Below are 19,951 nucleotides of genomic sequence, written 5' to 3'. Positions count from 1 at the left end.
GAACGCTTTGGTTTTGGAACGGATTAAGTTTGAGAACCAAGGTACCACTGTACGCATAAAATAAATTATGGTTTAAACGCAGATCGAAGTTTCAAAACAACTATAAGTAACTAAATTATATATTTGAGAAGGCTTCCTGAAATACAAAATCCATACAGGCAGCCTGCCCAATGTCAAGAGGCAGGGAGTTCCAAATGCTGCCACAGTAAAAGATCAACTCCTGAAAACGGACATTTTGAGGCACTTGCAAAAGTTCCACTGATCAAAGTGGTTGAATAATAATAATAATTATAATTATAAAGTGGTTGAATAGGTGCATCTGGGGCAAACTGTTCCCTTAAGTTAGGTGGAAATCACAAATCTAGGATTGCAGTTCAGTGGCCAAAGAGGCCTTGGGTTTTATCAGCTAGCAGGGGTGTGTCTGAACCTGTTTTTCCTCCTTTGGCAGAGCTTTCTGAGCCTCCTGTCTCTCCACAAAATATTCGTGAATCTCCCTGAAGTCGCATTTGTCCAGCTGCTTGATTTTCTTCCTCTCCTCCGACGTCATCTGCTACAGGAAAGCAAGGAGGCAGAGGTTTGAGTTATAAAGCTGCCTGTCACACCAAGAAATAAGGCTTACGAGCCATGAGATTATCGTCAATAACGCCTGCCTTCACCCAACAGAGAACCCCAATTAGTTGCGTCCCGCAGATTCATGTGTCTTAGGGACACGGGTGGTGCTGTGCTCTAAACCACGGAGCCTCTTGGGCTTGCTGATCAGAAAGTTGGCGGTTCGAGTCTCCACGATGGAGTGAGCTCCCGTTGCTCTGTCCCAGCTCCTGCCAACCTAGCAGTTCGAAAGCACATCAGTGCAAGTAGATAAATAGGTACTGCTGTGGTGGGAAGGTAAATGGCGTTTCCATGCGCTCTGGCACCCGTCACAGTGTTCCGTTGCGCCAGAAGCGGTTTAGTCCTCCTGGCCACATGACTGTCTGTGGACAAACGCCAGCTCCCTCGGCCTGAAAGCGAGATGTGCACTGCAACCCCATAGTTAACTGGACTTAACTGTCCAGGGGTCCTTTACCTTTTTTAACCTTTACCTAGCCCAGGAACACCCAAAATGGCTGGTAGTGGCTCTTCAGTGGAGCCTCCATGTTGGAGGTAGTCTACCTCCAAGTACCAGTTGAGGGGGATGAACCACAAGGCCCTGCTCACTACCCTCATGCCCTTGTCTGCCTGATTCCCAGAGGGACTGAACCGACTACTGCCAGAAACACTGTACTTTGCTCTAATCCATCAAGACTGCAATTATTTTCTTGTGCATCTGAGGAGGCACCTTAGGGACGTCTCAAGGCTGACAGAAAATTAGCCTGATACAACGACAACAAAAAAAAAATGTGTCTAGAATGTCAGTAAAATGCAAGTACGGTCATACCTTGGGTTAAAGATGCTTCGGGTTAAATCTTTTCAGGTTGCGTCCCGCAGCGACCCAGAAGTAATGGAATGGGTTACTTCCGGGTTTCGCCGCTCGGGCATGCGCAGACGCTCAAAATGACGTAACGTGCATACACAGAAGCGGAGAATCGCAACCCCCAGACACAGGTTGCGTTCCTCTCAGGTTGCGAACAGGGCTCCAGAACAGATCCTGTTCGCAACCAGAGGTACCACTGTACAGTCATACTTCATGTTACATTTGCTTCTTGTTACGTTTTTTCAGGTTGTGTCCTACGGCGACCCGGAAGTACTGGAAAGGGTTCTTTCCGGGTTTCGCTGCTCGCGCATGTGCAGTAGCGCTAAATTGCACTTCGCGCATGCACACAAGCACCAAATCACGCTGCGCACCTGCGCAGATATGGCACTTCAGGTTGCGGGCTTTTCATGTTGCAAACGGGCCTCCGGAACGGGTCCTGTTTGCAACCAGAGGTACCACTGTATATGGTCCCAGGACTTTCCAAGATCCTGGGACCTTCCTGTCTTGTGCTCATTTCTGATTGTTGCTGTTACTTATTTAATGTTTGATTTTACATAGTCGTAGAATGCAATGCAGGAAGAGCAGCTAAATCTATTTGATTCCAGCTATGAATTACTTCATGTAAAGCATCTTAAAGCAATTTAGCAATAAAAACGATTCAACAAATGATTACAAGCAATTCCACAGATACAAAGGATTAAAAGTGATTACAAAGGTAAAACAGATTTCAAATCCAATATAGATAGACTGAGATAAAGATCTCCACTTAAAAGGCTTGTTGAGCCCTCTTGGACATTTTTGGGTCATAACTGACCTACTGTGGGGCAGTTGCCAGGAGCACAAAAGGCTGCCCACTGGCCCATTGAGCCTAGTTCTGTCTACACTAACTGGCAGCATCTTCCCAGGGTTCCAGCTGCCAGCCTCACTTGGACTGATCCTGGGTCTTTCTGCACACAAGGGAGATGTTCGGCCACTGAGCCACGCCCTCCCCCCTCCCCAGGAAGCCACAGGCAAATACCTCTGTCCAGTCACAGAAAAAATTCTTCTTGAAAATTGCCTTTCTCGTGTAGTCGTGATCGAGCATCTTCGCATAGAACGTGGCTATCTCCTCCGTCGCCGGGCTGAGTTTCATAGGCTTGCCTGGGAAGAACAACAGTGGCCCGGCAGGAAGAAACAAAACTGTTTTAGCCATTTTGCGTTCCGCTTTTGAGTTGTAAAAAGGTCGATTACTTTTTTTTGTCCTAGAGACAAAAACGATCTCTAAGCAAAGTAGATAAGTAATGCATTCTAAGTAATGCACAGATAAAAACCAGCAAATTTTCAAAGCAAATGCGGACAACTAAATAACATGTTTGGGAAGGTTTGCTAAAATAATTTTTAAAAAAAGGTTTCCCGTAGGTGCTTGAAATAGTGACGCAAGGGTAGCCTGCCTAACATCACTCTAGCCCAATGGCTGCCATTAATTTAATTTTGAATTGATTTTAAAATGAATTGATTTTAGAATGCTGTGCTACTTTTATTGTTGTTAGCCGCTCTGAACCCAGCTTCGGCTGGGGAGGGCGGGATACAAATAAAAGTTTATTAATATTATCAAGAGGCAGGGAGTTCCAAAGGACAGGTGTTGCCATGCTAAAAGAGGCTTCTGAAGAGCATCTGTTTGCACCAGATCTGCTTTTGGACTAATCCGGCAGACTCTTCTTATGTTTCTATGACCCCCTGCAGATGTGGTTAACTGTTCAGACTGAAAAACCTTTACCAAAAACTAAGTTTGTTTTAGTTGACCTTTGCCCAAGACTGTTAAGTTGTGGGCGAACATATCAGACGACACAGCGATTCTTCAAACGGCTCTTGTTTATTCAGAGGCCAGAACAGAACTGAACTGAAGAGCTCAGTCAGCCTGCTTATATAGAGCTCCAGAACAATGTAACTGTTGCCATTTTCTAAAACTATCCAATCACTGAACATCACTTTTCGATCCTTCATTTGCATAACTATCTACAGTATCCCCCTGCTGGCCCAGGGTGAGAACTTCAGTACATAACAAAGACGTTGCCATCCAACCATTGCCTGTTTCCTTCACCAACCTGTCCAGCACAGAGGGTTGGCTATGCCAGTAAATAAAGGCCCTTTCAGTCTAGGGTGGGGGTTTTTTGGGGATGGTTGGGGCACTGCAGGTACAGTCTGAAACATACTATTGATGAAATCATTCTTGGTGGATTTATACTGGACTGTCCACACATCATTCTGCTTTGCTCTGCAACGATTCCACCATATTACTGCATTATTGCCGCCTGGTGGGGGGCATCTTGCGCTATGACACAACCAAAGCGCGACAAAAATACCCTGACCCGGAACATTTATTGGAACCAAAAGTTGCAGGATTTCAGCAGGGAACTCTAGGTTGTGCACTGATTGAAAAGGAAGCAGTATCCCGAAACTCTTGCAGGAGGTAACAGCATCGATTGCATATAACCGCCCCATTATCATCATGAGCACAAACCGTCACGATTGCACAATAAAAGGGACATCTAGGTAAAGGTAAAGAGACCCCTGACCATTAGGTCCATTCGTGACCAACTCTGGGGCTGCAACGCTCATCTCGCTTTATTGGCCGAGGGAGCCGGCGTACAGCTTCCGGGTCATGTGGCCAGCATGTCTAAGCCGCTTCTGGCAAACCAGAGCAGTGCACGGAAACACCGTTTACCTTCCCGCCGGAGCGCTACCTATTTATCTACTTGCACTTTGACATGCTTTCGAACTGCTAGGTGGGCAGGAGCAGGGACCGAGCAACGGGAGCTCACCCCGTCATGGGGATTCAAACCGCCGACCTTCTGATCGGCAAGCCCAAGAGGCTCTGTGGTTTAACCCACAGTGACACCCACGTCTCTAAATTCCAGAGATTAAGGGTTGCTTAGCGCAGACGGTCAGGGAACAAATATATCCAACTTGGTTAACTTGGAGAGGGTCAAAGGGTGAGCATCTGATCGCTGGCAGGTTTTCTCTTACTCGCTTCCTCTTCAAGCCACAGGCTACAGCCTGTCAGGAGTTCAGCCTACACTCGACTAGGACCCTGGCAGAGACACATGCCTGAGACTGGCATGTTCCTGCCTCCTGGTCGTTCATTCGGGAGTTTCAAAAGCTTCCTTCTGCCCGAACATCACAGCGACCGATGCAAACCGACACTGGCACACTTAGGGATCCGCAGAGTTTGTGCATCATGCGTGACAGACGTCAGCAACTCAGCATTTTGGCTAATCTACTTTATTTACGTATAAACACACACGGAGCACTGCAACATGGCTCCCTCTCTCTCTAGCATCAGTCAGCAAAGAGAAAATGAACAAAGGACAACAGTCCCACTTCACGGAACACTGTGACACAAACATCCTGTCTCCGTCACTTCCCACTCTGTGGAGTCAAAACATACACCGTCATGTGATAGACAGCAATCCCATGACTGCAATCACGGAGCAGGAATTCTAACACAGCCACGCGGTCGCACCAATCCTGGTTGTTCTCCCATCTCTTTCTCTCATCCCAGCCCCCTGCCACTCAGGGTGACTTCAGGGAAGGCACGGACCTTGCAGCCCATTCCACACAAACTGAAGGAAAGACTATACCCACCGTTGTAATAGAAGCTGACTCCCCGCGGCAGCCGCTCGTAGGGAGGCGCAAAGTACGGTCCCCTGTGCTCCAGCTGCTGCCACTTCACGCCATTCGCATGCTGCTCCTCTTCCCACCTGGCGAGAGCAAAAGAGGACAAAGAACCAAGGATGACATTTCCCTTTTCTGCTCAAAGTTAACTTGGACGGCTTTGTTTCTTGTATTTGAAAATCCGGTTTTATTATTATTATTATTATTATTATTATTATTATTATTAATTTTATTTTAGGGAAAGACGCAAGAGTTAAGCTCAGCACATACGTTCAGCGAGAAGCTAAGCTACAGGGAACCAAGCAGAGGGCCTTCTTGGTAGTGGCACCCGCCTTGTGGAATGCCCTTCCATCAGATGTCAAGGAAAGAAACAACTACCTGACATTCAGAAGACATCTGAAGGTTTTAATGTGTGACATTTTAATGCATTTTTAATCTTTGTTGGAAGCCGCCCAGAGTGGCTAGGGTTACTGTCAGGACTGCCGCTAGGTCCCAGCTCACAGAGGACCCACGCCCAGTAGATGTTATATACAAAAGTCTTTATTAAAGTTTAGTTTCCATTTCCAAGCTCTGGGCGCGCAGACCCACGTCTTGACGCTAGACCGGCTAAGTCCCCTCTGACTCACTGCTCCACCCACACCAGTTTAAGATTCTAGCCACCTCTTGCGCTGCTCTTTCCTGCGCTGGGTCCTTCTGCCCTCTGGGGTTCCCTCCTTCCTGGACTCCTCTGACGCTGAGCCTCCTGAGTCTTGCCCCTCCCTCCGGCGGGCTTTAGGACCTGGCTCCCTTCCCGGGCTCCCCGCTGTGCCGCGCTCCTGTACATTTGAACTTGGCGCGCGCGCCCAGCCGGTGACTTTCCTTCTGACCGTTTCCCCGCTTCCTGATGTGGGTGTTGCCAAACCTGACTCCTCTCCTCCCTCCGGTGGTGAGGACACTGGTCCCGACTCCTGGGACTCCCCCTCCCCACTGCGCTCTGGTGGAGACGCTGGTCCTGATCTCCAGCTGCTGCTCAGGGACTCCCCGCTGGCCCCTTCCTCCTGGGGCTTCCCCCCTGGACCCCCCACCGGCGCTCCCTTCTGTGAGTCCTCCGATTCGCTAGAGAGGCTTGTGGAATAACTCTGGCCACTGTCACTGCCTGCGCCCCCCTCGTACTCCTCCTCCTCACTCTCCATTTGCTCCCCCTCCTGTGTCTCTCCTTCTGAACCCCTGACAGTTACAAATAATAAATAATAATAATTATTTTCTCCAAATAAAACAATGGACCCATTATCTTATTTTATTTTCCAAATCTACCACCAAATGTTATTTATTTCCAAGTGCTAACGGATGGACCCATTATTTTATTTATCTTTATTTCATTTACACGGATGAAGCCATCATTTTATTTACTCATGCAATAGAGACCTTGTTTGCAAAATGTGAAATTTACAAAGTTTGCAATGGCTGCCGTTACCCATAGCAGGGCCTTCTTTAAGGTGGCTCCCTTTTTCTGGAATGCCCTTGCGGGGGACGAGCACTTGTCTATCCTCATCATTAACACTGAAGAGGAATTTTAAAACTCTCCTGGCCACCCAGGAATCTAAGGGCTGAGAGACAATGTCCCTGGTAACCTGGAAGCAATCAACTGTTTATGTCTCTATTTCTCACTGTTTTCAGATGTACTTTACAGCTTTATTTAACAGGTTTTATTTTTAATCGTACTGTTTTGCAGCTGCACAGCTTGTTGCCTTGGACTCCTTTGAGAGGATGCAAAATGAAATTACACCTGGTTGGCCACTGTGAGAATAGGACTGGATGGTCAAGTAAGAAAAATAAAAGTCAATTATAGAAGCTCCCAAAAATCAGTGACAAGTTCCAGAGAGGTAATGAATATTAATATTAATATTAATAATTTGTTGTACCCCGTCCATCTGACTGGGTTACCCCAGCTTCCATCAAATATAAAAGAACAAAACAAAGCATTGCAAAGCTCGTATGAGTTATATTTTCATGAATTTGTAGAGTTTGAAGGGGATCCTGAGTCATCCAGTCTGACTCCCAGAAATGCAGGAATTTGATCCAGTCTATTCTGTGGTGCTTTTAGCTTTCTGTTAAATTATGTTGTACGTTTTTACTGTGTTATCCTTTTGCAACCTGCTTTGAGAGTCCCCACAACACAACACAACATAGCACACACAACCAAGCCATAGATAAATTTCATGAGATGAAAAAAATATATGTTATAAAATGATTTTTTTTATTTAAAAAAATGCCTCCCCCCGAACAAAGTTTCCTAGGAAACTTCCTCACCCACCTCCACCCTAAAGGCACGAGGCTATTCTTTTTTAAATGAAGGATTATTTATTACAACAGCAGTCATAAAGAAGAAACATGAAACACACAGGAAAAAAATGAGATATACAGGTTAAATTCCTGTGTTGGCACTTCGCGATAAATAAGTGGGTTGGGTTGCAGTATTATTATTATTATTATTATTGCAAAACATACAACACAAACATACAAAAACAATGCCACAATGACAACTAAACATTAATTGACTACACATCATCTTACACCACACATATCTTTGACTTCCGAATCACCTCATTGTGCTTTCTAAATATATGTGCTCTATTCCTATACACACTTCCTATTATATCTATTACATACCGGGAACAATTTTTACGTTTTCGATTCCCTTTAACGTTCAAGATTCAGTCTACACCTGCCAGGAGATTTGCATTTTTCATGGTACTGTTTTAAATATTCTTTAGATATTGTCCTTTCTTTGCTCACTTTCTGAGTGCTGAGTTTCCTCTTATTCTCCGAGGCCATTATTGCAGTTTATTATTATTATTATTATTATTATTATTATTATTATTGCTGCTGCTGCTGCAAATCTCTCATACCTGATCCTCGAGGTCTTCGCATTCCTGCACGCTGCATGAAACCGCATGGCATTAAATGTCAGGACGCGTTGGAGGGATGCTGGAGGGATCTGGGCATGAAATGGCCATGATGCCCATGCAGCCAGTGAAAGCACATGCTTAAGCATTCCAGGATGCCGGGCATGTCAGTCTGCAAAAGCCTGATCCTGCTATGCCTCCTTGCCTGCTAAGAAGTTATTGCATCGCATCCCGCAGCCCAGCCACATGGCAAAAGCTGTGTGTCACCCCTGCACGACCTTCCACCTGGAACTGCTTTGATCTCCCCCCCCCCCAGCCCTCTTAAAACAAGGCTTACAAAAGCAGCAAAAATTAAATGCATGTGTTTCCATGCATGCCTTCCAAAATAATCATCATAATCATGAAGGACAACGATGCACTATTTTTAAAATAATAAAAAAGCAGGCATGTTTTGATCAGCAGTCCTGGCTACCCACAATGCCAGAGCGCTGAGGGATGATGGGAAATGTAGTTCAGGGCGCTCAGCATCTGCCTCGCTCGCCACGGGACGCAAGCAAAGCGGTTGCTAGGCAGCCTTTCCGTCCGGGCCAGATTCATTTAAAGAGACAGGAGCAACATTAGGGGGTTGCTTGCTAGTTTGGGAGGTTTTTTTGGTGGAGAAGTTTGGTGATCCAGCCTTCTCCAAGAAGATGCTCTGGCAGATGTTTTTGGACTCCCATCGCTCCCCTCCAGTATTTTAATATGTGGCAAATGACAGTTTCGTTTCTTACTCTTTCTAAAAAATATATATATTTTTGGAAAAAGTTTTCAATTAAGTTGGTTTGTATGTTGTCAAAGACAATTGTGGCAATTGTCTTTGTAGTTTGTTTGTTTGTTTGTTTGTTTGTTTGTTTGTTTGTTTTTGCACAGTACAGAAGGAAACATTTGAGAAATCTTGCATTAATACTATTTAAATAAGTGACCTGATCGCAATAAAAGTGGGGTCTTAGCTAGGGTTTTTTTAACCCAAAAATAGTGTCTTTAAGCTTTTTGAGCTGCTTCTGCTGCTTTTTACACCGCGTTGTCGTGAATTTTCCTAACATACGGCAAGCCTAAAGAATACTCCTGGCCCAGAAATGGAAGCAGCAGGAACTTCCTACATTGAGGGAATGGCAGATAAAGATGGTAAAATATGTGCAGATGGCAAAGCTGATGGGGAAGATCTGGAATCGGCGAGACAAACTGTTTCAGAAGGACTGTGGCAAATTTATATTTTATATGAAAGAAAATTGTAAACATTTGAAAACGTCTGTAGGTTTGAATTGAAATGCTTTGTAATGATGGCAGATGAAGGTGATGGATTACATGGAACTGGCGGAAATGACTGGCAGAATTTGAGACCAGGGAGAAGAGTTGGTAGAAGAAGACTGGAAGAAATTTAAAGTCTATCTACAGAAACATTGTAAAATTAAGGAATGTTAGAAGGATGCTGGAATGAAGCTATGTGGTTTTAGCAGTAATGTTATAAAGGATTAAGTAAAAATGGATTGTTAACAGGTCAGAATGTAAAGTTACAATATATTAAGATAAATTAGTAAGATAAAAACAAAGAAGGAAAGGATTTGCTGAAACAACTAATGAACTAGAATACAAAAAAGGGAGGTGTGAGGAGGTCAAGGAAACAAGCAAATGATAGATAAGATATGGAAAGATGGATTTGTTTTTAATTGTTTTTATTTTTTTCTGTATTTTGTATTTTCTGTTTTTCTTTTTCTTTTTATTCTTGTAACTTTTTGAAACACCAATAAATATTATATTAAAAAAAAATGAAATGCTTTGTAATGAGAAAATATGGAACTGATTTAAATATAAGGAGGTGGTTTAAAAAATAAGAAGATATAAGGTAAAAAAGTGGCCATAGAAATGGGAAGAATTTCTTAAAAGATGTTGGGAAGTCAGAAAGAGGGAGGGAGGGAAGTCGATGCTCTTGTTGGAGCAATGCTTTATGTGATAGATCTGTGCAACGAAATGTACCTAAATATGGAAAAATAAAAAATATCTTTTTTAAAAAAAAAAAAGACATATGACAGGCCTAATCTTAGCAAGTACGAGTACAAAGTCAGCAACTGACTTGGTTGGAAGCTTACTCAGAAGTAAGTTCCACTGGGTCCAAAAGGGCTTACTACTCTCAAGTAAATGGCTGTAGGATTTCAGCCCCAGCCTATCAATCAATCCGATCCAAACTTCTAAATCTAAAACTATAAATGTTTGATGATAATAGACTTGGATGGGACCTACAAGGGTCATCTAGTCCAACCCCGCCCCCCGTAATGCAGAAATATTTTGCCCAATATGTGCCTTGGACGCACAACCCTGAAATTAAGATGGAGTAAGCTTGTTTTCTCCTGCTTCAGAGGGCAGGAACCCAAACGGATGGATAAAAAAAACCAAGAAAGGAGATTGTGACTAAACATTAGGAAGAACTGTCTGAATGTAAGAGCTATTTGGCAGTGGAAAGTCGTGGGCTGCTCTTCCTTGGAGGTTTTTAAGCAGAGGCTGGAAGTTACGGAAAAATCTAGGTGCGAGGCTGCTCAGTCCCCCAGCTCGTAGGGCTGAGCCCGCGGGTCCCTGCGGAATAAAAGAAGGAGTCCAGCCACCAACCGGAGAAAATAGCTGTAGACCAAAGTTTATTGCGCAACAGGTTCAAAGAGGATTTTTGAACCCCGAGGATGGGGTGACTTTTAAAACTTCCCCACCATATCCCAGAATACAGTTTGACATGGCAGGGCAAGACCCAGGTATAAGATTAGCAGAGGCAAACACCTCTGAAGTCCCACCACCCAAACTACAATAGACCTTCCTTTGCATGTCTGGACCCCTTGGCAAGTCTGGTGATGGGATTAGGCTTTCATTGGCCAACAATCAGCTCAGCAATTGTCACCTCTGGAAACTTCCTGGAGTCCTTTTTTCAAGGGGAAAATAGCTTTGAAATGGAGAAAACTGGCAAAGGAGTTGATTTTATATCATGTTTAAAGCTATGTAACTTCCCTGAGCTGTCAAGTTGAAAGGATACATTCAGACATAATATTTGTGACATTTAACAACTTTAAAGATGTGCGCCCCCCCCCCCCCCGGTAATTTCCATAACACAGGGATTCTCTAGGATTCCTGCATCGCTAGAGAACCTGGGGGGGGGGGGGCCTTCCAACTCTACAATTTGATGATGATTCAAGATGCTGATTGTAAAACAACTTATGTGCTTCTGTGAAATCTGAGAACATGAAATGAATGCTTTATGCTGACACCTAGTGGGCAAATAGATTTAAGCCACAGTATATAGAACATATCAAGGATGTGGGTGTGGCGCTGTGGGTTAAACCACAGAGCCTAGGACTTGCCGATCAGAAGGTCAGCGGTTAGAATCCCCGCAATGGGGTGAGCTCAAGTTGCTCAGTCCCTGCTCCTGCCAACCTAGCAGTTCGGAAGCACGTCAAAGTGCAAGTAGATAAATAGGTACCACTCCGGTGGGAAGGTAAACGGCGTTTCCGTGTGCTGCTCTGATTTGCCAGAAGCGGCTTAGTCGTGCTGGCCACATGACCTGGAAGCTGTCTGCGGACAAATGCCAGCTCCCTCAGCCTGAAAGCGAGATGAGCTCCGCTACCCCAGAGTCGTCCGCGACTGGACTTAACTGTCAGGGGTCCTTTACCTTTCTATGAACGTGGAAAAGCTTTGTGGATTCTTTGCTCAGAGATGCAGGGCTAACCAAGTCTTGCTGTTGCTCTGAGAGCCCTAAATCAGTGAGCATTATTGATAAAACAGATAAAGGTTTAGTGGGACAGTGATATAGGCTAATGTGGCGGGGGGGGGGGCTGGATGTGAAAAGCTCTAAAATCAAATACAGGCTTTTTAAAGATATCGGCAATGCCAGTTTAGTTTAACAGTGGTTGGGGGAGATATATATACGTGATGGACTGACTCAAAGGTTTGTTGTGCATCTTAACAAGAATTCCAGAAAAATACTACAGTGGTACCTCTGGTTGTGAACAGGATCCGTTCTGGAGGCCCGTTCGCAACCTGAAAAGAATGCAACCTGCATCTGTGCATGCGGAGGTCACGATTCACCACTTCTGCAAATGCGCATGATGTCATTTTGTGCATCTGCGCATGTGCAAGCGGCGAAGCCCGGAAGTAACCCTTTCCGGTACTTCCGGGTCACCGTGGGACATATCCTGAAAGAACGTAACATGAAGCGGACATAACAAGAGGTATGACTGTACATGCATTCAACAGGAAAGCTAAGAATTCAGTACTTAATGAAACATGGTCCCACTACTAAGATTTGGTTGTGCCTTGAATAATTCTGTAAATAGGGATACATTGCTTCCTCATACCAAGATGAGGATAAAACATAAAATATAGGGGGATATCTCTTTTTGAAAGGTAAAATGAACCATTACGAGGTAGATGGAAGTCTATAACAAGTAAAATACATAAGGAGATTCATTCCATTTGGAAAGGTATTACTTATGAGAAATGCTACTATCGGACTGAATCGTGTCAATTAGTATCTAATAGAAAATACATATGTAAAATTTGTTTTTGTTATTGTCTTAGTCTTGTCTTTATTTTTCTCTTTATTCTTTTCTTTTTGAATATGTCGAGATGTATAGTTTTTAATTTTTTGATAATATTTGATTACCCCCCCAGAAGCTATCAATGGATGTATTAGTTCATTATGTATGTAATTGTATGTTTGAAAATAATAATAAATAAAGAATTCAGTGTGTCCATGCAAATAAGTCTTGATGCACCTATCCAATACGTACATATGCAAACTATAACTCTGCAGCTAAGGAAACTCTGCAACTTCTCTGCAGTGCCAAGAGTTCCTCTGAGCATGTGAGGATTGGAGGGCCAACTTCCTTGTATAAAATGAGAAGGATGACTTTGAGGATATTGAAGGCTAGCAGGCTGCCCTCCAGAAATCTTCCCCACTATCCTTTCTGCTTCCTCACTCATGGGATCTGGCGGAGGAGTCAAGGGTCTCAAACATCAACAATCACACCGGCTTTTCTGACCAAGTTTGAATGAAACTTTTCTAAAGCCTGCCTTTCTGTCCTCCCACAGTCTATCCCATCTCCTCCAGAGCCCAGCAAGCCAGGACTCACTAAACCACCCGCCATCCTGTCCGGCCAAATGTTAGCACCCAAATGCATCCCTGGCTCCCCAAATACCCATCTCTCATAAGAACCTAAGAAGAGATCTACTGGATCTGGCCAATGTCCCATCTAGTCCAGCATCCTGTTCTCACAGGGGCCAACCAGATGGGAAACCTGGAAGCAGGATTCGAACGCAAGAGCATCTCTCCCCTCTTGCTGTGGTGTCCAGCAACTAGGGTGCAGATGCATTGCTGAAGAAGCACTTTCTTCCATCTGTCCTGAATTGTCCAACATTCATTGCATGTCCATGAGTTTGAGAGAGAGAGAAACTCTCTCTGTTCTCTTCATGCCATACAGCCACACCTCAGATTGAGGTTGCTTCAGGTTGAGCGTTTCCGATCGGCAAGCCCAAGATGCTCAGGGGTTTAGACCACAGCGCCACCCGCGTCCCACCATAATAACGCAAATAGAACTCAGTAAGAGTGCAGCAATGACAAACCTAGACAGCATCTTAAAAAGCAGAGACATCACCTTGCCAACAAAGGTCCGTATAGTTCAAGCTATGGTTTTCCCAGTAGTGATGTATGGAAGTGAGAGCTGGACCATCAAGAAGGCTGATTGCCAAAGAATGGATGCTTTGAGAGTCCCATGGACTGCAAGAAGATCCAACCTCTCCATTCTGAAGGAAATCAGCCCTGAGTGCTCACTGGAAGGACAGATCCTGAAGCTGAGGCTCCAAGACTTTGGCCACCTCATGAGAAGAGAAGACTCCCTGGAAAAGACCCTGATGTTGGGAAAGATGGAGGGCACAAGGAGAAGGGGACGACAGAGGACGAGATAGTGGGACAGTGTTCTCGAAGCTACCAGCATGAGTTTGACCAAACTGCGGGAGGCAGTGGAAGACAGGAGTGCCTGGCATGCTCTGGTCCAGGGAGTCACGAAGAGTCGGACACAACTAAACAACTAAACAACAAGAGTGCAGCTGATGACTGAGCGATCGTTTTTGCAAAATGGAAAGTAACCAGAAGTAAATGAGCATCTGCAAATGTAGTTGACATCAGAAAGAAGTCACCTAAACAAAATTGAACCAATTTGGAAATAATCTGCATAATTGGGTTGAAATTTAGAAAATCAATTTCAAAAATAGTAATGGCAAAGGCCCCAACCCGAACGCAGCACGTACCACTTCCACTTGTCCTCTTTCCCGCATTCCTCCTCCTTCTTCCTTTTCTTCCTCGCGCCTCCATCCTCCTCCTTCGCTTTCCTCTTCCTGGAGCCTCCCAAACTCCCAGGTTTGGGGGTGGCTCCTTTTTTCCGGCCTTTATTGGCCTTCTTTCCTCTCATGCCGTCCTCCGAGGCCTCTTCCCCCTGGTCCTTCTTCCTCCTGGCCTCCCCGACACCCTCTTTTTGCACCTCAGTCACTCTATCCGACTCTTGCTCGGTCTTCACGTCGCTCTTCTCCTTTTCTTCTGCGCCCTCTCCTTCCTCCTCGTCCCTCTCCACCTTTTCCTCCACTCCCTTTGCTCCGTTCAAGTTCTCCTGCTCCGTTCAAGTTCTCCTGCTCCAGAGCCCTCGCTTTGCTGCAGCTTCCTGGACTCTCTCCCACCTCCTCCTTCTCCGCTTTCGCACCAGAGACTTCCCTCTTCTTCCTCCTCTTCCTTTCCTCCGCTGAGGTGCTGCCCGTTTCCAAGCAGAGCTGCGTGTTCTGCACCTGCCGCCTTGTGACCTGTCCAAAACGAAAAGTGGGGAAAGAGTTTGTCACAAGAAAAGCTGTGTGGATGTCCTGTGACTGCACAACAACAAGAATCAGGAAGAAAAATTGGCCTCCTTGAGAGTCTAATCTCTTTAAAGTTAAAACACACAAACATGCTTCTCTGGAACTTAGGGCCTCAAAGGTAGGCTTGGAAGCATTCAGGCAAGTTTTAAAAAATGATGCAGTTTGCAGACAGCAGGTAGGGAGATAGTTTGTTCCTTCTCTCCCAAAAACTCAGTGCAATGCAAGGCATATACAGTTGCACCTTCGTTGTCAAACTTAATCCGTTCTGGAAGTCTGTTTGACTCCCGAAATGGTTCAAAAACCAAGGCGCAGCTTCTGATTGGCTGCAGGAGCTTCCTGCGCACAATCAGAAGCTGCGGAGGACGTTTGGCTTCCGAAAAATGTTCACAAAGCCAAAACGTCTGAGTACCAAGGCATTCGACAACCAAGGTATGACTGCTTTAGAAAGTCCTTTTTCACACAATGCATAATTACTTTGCTGGGCGATATCCGGTTTTCAACTTCGTGATGTATATCACCAGCTAAACATCATGATATGCCAATATATCACGATGTCCGAAATAAGGATGGAGCTATACAGAGGTTGTTTTTCCAGCATTGTGATTTTTGAATAGCACACACGCATCATGATTCGCAATATATCACCAGGTCAAAAATTATAAAACCGATATCACGATATGGACTTCAAACCAGTTTTGGACGATATGTTGGTATATCACCCAGCCCTAAAATGTATTATTCACTCCTGCAGATTTACTGTGCTATTTTTGTGATATACAAATGACGTGAGAAGACTTGGCCTATTCATTTGTATCATTTATTATCCCTATGATCCTCATTTAGAAAACCTAATAAAAAAGTTATTCAAAAGAAAAGAAGTCTCCGCTGTCCCGTGGGCTTTTAAAATGCTGGGGGACGGCAGCGAAGGCTTCGCTGCCGCCGCCAGCATTTTAAGATCGCCCGGGAGAGCGGAGAAGTCTCCACTGTCCCGGGAAGGCAGGCGGGGGGGAGCAAAGACTTTCGCCCCCCGCCAGCCTTCAGAAGAGGTCCAGGACCTCTTCTGAAGGTCGGCGGGGGACAAAAGTCTTTGCTCCCGACGGCCAGCATTTTAAAAGCAGTCCGGGATAGCGGGAAAGAGCAGCGCAATTCCCTGCTATCCCGGACTGCTTTTAAAATGCTGGCGGTGGGGAGCAAAGCCTTTCGGCCCCCGCCGGCCTTCCTGGACCTCTTCTGAAAGCCGGTGGGGGGGCGAAAGGCTTTGCTCCCCACCGCCAGCATTTAAAAGAGGTCCCCGGAGATTTCCCTATGGGCTTTCTTCTTGCGAAGCAAGCCCATAGGGAAATTCGTCTTGCGGAACGACTCAAAAACGGAAAACTCTTTCGTCTTGCGAGTTTTTCGTTTTGCGAGGCGTTCGCCTTGCGGGGCACCACTGTACCTCTGAATGCCAGTTGCTGGGGGACAAAAAACGCTGGGTGGTTCCTGCTTTCAAGCCCTGCTGGAATAGACAGACCTTTGGTTTGATCTGCAAGACCCCTGCTACATGTTAGAATTCCTGCTCCGTGATTGCAGTCATGGGATTGTTGTCTTTCACATGACGGTATATGTTTTGACTCCACAGAGTGGGAAGTGACAGAGACAGGGTGTTTGTGTTGCTGTGTTCCATGAAGTGGGACTATTGTCCTTTGTTCTTTCTCTTTGCTGATTGATGCTAGAGAGAGAGAGAGCCATGTTGCAGTGCTCCGTGTGTGTTTATATGTAAATAAAGTAGATTAGCCAAAATGCTGAGTTGCCGAGGTCTGTCACGCATGATGCGCAAACTCTGCGGATCCCTAAGTGTGCCGGTGTCATTTGGCATCGGTCGCTGTGATGTTCGGGCATAAGAAAGCTTTTGAAGCTCCCGAACAATCAACTTGGAGGGAGAGAACATGCCAGTCAGGCATGTGTCTCTGCCAGGGTCCTACTCGAGTGTAGGCTGAACTCCTGACACTACATTCTGGCATAGTGAAGCAGCTTAGGTATGAAATGTTGTTGCAGAAAACCCCATGCTACTCACTGCCTTATTTTCGTCCCTGGATGCGGGCAGTTGTTCCTCTGCTCCCAGCCGAACTTTCTTGGCCAAGGGCTCTTCTCTGAAATGGAAGCAAAGTAGAGGCAATGGTTAAACCAGCCTGCCTTAGCTGAGACTCCTACGCTGCAGCGGGTTGGACTGGATGACCCTCAGAGTCCCTTCCTACTCTGCAATTCTATGATTCTGTGCTTCATCTTCCAGTGAGGGTCTTGCTGGGCAGGCAACCCCTTCAACATACCTGAAAGCTCTTCCACCATGATGTCCCTACCAGAGTGGAGTGGCAGACCAAGTCGATGGACTATGCAGAGATGGCAAAAATGACAGGGGAAATCAGAAATTGGGAAGGTCAAAACTTCAGCAAAGAATGGGTGGGATTTTTATGATATTGGGGAAACCACTGTAAACAATTGAACTCTTTAGGAAGACTTAAATAACGCTTGTAACAAAGGCTTTGGATATAATGGATAATCAAATAAGCAGAAAAGGAAAAGTACGGAACCCATGGAGAGGTGGAGGGAAATTTAATGATTCGAGAGAATCTTGTGTATTTGTTTCATTTGTGATTTTGAACGTAAATATTAATGGAGAAAAACAAAACAACAAAATTAATAACAACAAAAAAAGGAAGCTATCATGATGTAGTAAATAGGGTACAAAAGTTTAAAGCTTTAGGCTCCAATCCCTGCTCTTATTTATTTTCCCTAAGCACAACAGGTCCAAGACAGAGGTCTTTTTAAATCCAAAGCTTATTAAATCTATTAAGTTATTTCCTCCCCAACCGCTTTGCTACATGCGCACAAAGCACTTTTTAAAGAATTGCTGCTCTTTCTAAGGGCGTATATATTTTTCTTGGCGAGCATTGTGGCATCCTCTGTATGCCCCTCTCCCTGAGCTTGCTCCCGAAATCCCTTATCACAACTTTACCTCAGATGAGGAACGCCGTGGCTGTTACCCTCTGTCACAAAGTCCATGGCACTCTCCAGGCCTCTGGAAAAAGAGAAAAACCCAAGGTTGCCCCCATTAGGACACGGCGCTAGGTGCGTTTCAGTAGCATTACAACAGGGGTCAGCAAACTTTTTAGCAGGGGGCCGGTCCACTGTCCCTCAGACCTTGTGGGGGGCCAGACTATATTTTGAAGAAGAGAAAAGAACGAATTCCTATGCCCCACAAATAATCCAGAGATGCGTTTTAAATAAAAGGACACATTCTACTCATGTAAAAACATCAGGCAGGCCCCACAAATAACCCAGAGATGCATTTCAAATAAAAGGACACATTCTACTCATGTAAAAACATGCTGATTTCTGGACCGTCCACGGGCTGGATTGAGAAGGCGGTTGGACCAGATCCGGCCCCTGGGCCTTAGGTTGCCTACCCATGCATAACACAATCTACAATTCAACAGATGAAAGGTTTTGAGACAAAATAATAATAATAATAATAATAATAATAATAATAATAATAATAATAAATTATTTATAACCCGCCCTCCCTAGCCAGAGCTGGGCTCAGGGCGGCTAACACCAGTAAAATTACAATAAAAACATAATGGGGGGGCCAATTTAAAAGACAGGTTAAAATGCAATTTAAAATGCAGCCTCATTTTTAAAGTAGCCCATAGATCAAGACCATAAGGGGAGGGAAACATAAGGGTCAGACTGAGTCCAGACCAAAGGCCAGGCGGAACAGCTCTGTCTTGCAGGGCCTGCGGAAAGATGTCAACCCTCCAAAAGATTTCATACCAGGCCAGGGGGGCAGCCTTGGCCAACCTTGTGCCCTCCAGAGGTTTCGGACTACAACTGTGGGAGTTGTAGTACGAAAGGCCTGGAGATTGCCAGGCTGGCCAAGGCAGCACTAGGGCAATTTTGCCACCAGCAAGTCTGGCCCTCGGGATGAGGGAGCGCCAGCCAGGCGATACTTGCCACCAGGGAAGCACAAAGCCGGACTGACTCCATTTTCTAACAAGGAGCCCTCGCTGGCGGAGTCAGAGCCAGAGTGATGGTGGGAGAAAGGAGAGCACAGTAGTTGCCTAGCAACCGCAGCATCCCTGCCCTTTGGTCCAAGCCGACTTCCAGTCCGCTTCGTTCTGTCCATCCCTCCGTGGAATGGCTGACGCAGGGGCCTTGCGGTCACTTGGAAGGGACACCTCTGGACCCAGGAAGCAGCCCTGTAGGTCAGCCCACAGTTCTGACCCCCTGTCCAGCTTTCCAGGCGGAATTCCACACATTTTAAACACATTTCCAGCAGCATCTTGCTGCATCGCTCCGTCGGTTTGAGCGGATGACGTCAATATAGATTGCAGCTATAACAAAGGCAGCATTTTTCCATCTCCGCCAAGCTAAGCAGTTGGCTCCTTACCTCTCTCGCCCTGACCTAGCCACTGTGATCCACGCGATGGTCACCTCCAGACTGGATTATTGTAACTCGCTCTACATGGGGCTGCCCGTGTGAGACTGACCCAGAAACTCCAGCGGGTGCAGAATGCCGTGGTGAGACTCCTTACAGGGTCCTTGCTGCGGGATCACATTCACCCGGTGCTGTACCAGCTGCACTGGCTCCCAGTGGAGTACAGGGTCAGGTTTAAGGTGCTGGTTTTGACCTTTAAAGCCCTATATGGCCTAGGACCCTCGTACCTATGGAACCGCCTCTCCTGGTATGTCCCATGGAGGACCTTAAGGTCCACAAATGACAACATTTTGGAGGTCCCAGGTCACAAGGTGGTTAGGTTGTCTCAACTAGGGCCAGGGCCTTTTCAGCACTGGCCCCGACTTGGTGGAACGCTCTGTCACAAGAGATTAGGGCCCTGCGGGACTTGACATCTTTCCGCAGGGCCTGCAAGACGAAGCTGTTCCACCAAACCTTTGGCCAAGGCACAGTCTGACCCCCTCCTTCAGTAACCCTCATAGAAAAATGGTTCCTCATAGAACCCAATGGTTGCCTTTAATTTGACTCGGAATTGATTTTAGAATGAATTGATTT

The 19,951-nt window shown here is 45.7% G+C and overlaps 1 protein-coding gene across 1 annotated transcript in view; it reads right to left on the bottom strand.

Annotated features, from left to right (window-relative positions):
- Nucleotides 1-19,020, bottom strand: part of TOP1MT (DNA topoisomerase I mitochondrial) — a 33,231-nt gene extending 14,211 nt beyond the window's left edge. Inside the window, 9 exon segments of the mRNA XM_083749142.1 lie at nt 428-550; nt 2,469-2,590; nt 5,075-5,190; nt 14,311-14,675; nt 14,679-14,693; nt 14,695-14,853; nt 16,958-17,033; nt 17,897-17,959; nt 18,898-19,020. Coding sequence (XP_083605268.1) covers nt 428-550; nt 2,469-2,590; nt 5,075-5,190; nt 14,311-14,675; nt 14,679-14,693; nt 14,695-14,853; nt 16,958-17,033; nt 17,897-17,943 — 1,023 coding nt within the window. The 5' untranslated portion in view covers nt 17,944-17,959; nt 18,898-19,020.
- Between the last annotated feature and the right edge of the window lie 931 nt (nt 19,021-19,951).

Source organism: Podarcis gaigeae, assembly GCF_964106915.1.
Source record: "Podarcis gaigeae genome assembly, chromosome: 7".
In the NCBI taxonomy this organism is placed as follows: domain Eukaryota; kingdom Metazoa; phylum Chordata; class Lepidosauria; order Squamata; family Lacertidae; genus Podarcis; species Podarcis gaigeae.
Note: the sequence above shows the minus strand (reverse complement) of the source record. Positions and strands in the feature narration are given on the sequence as shown.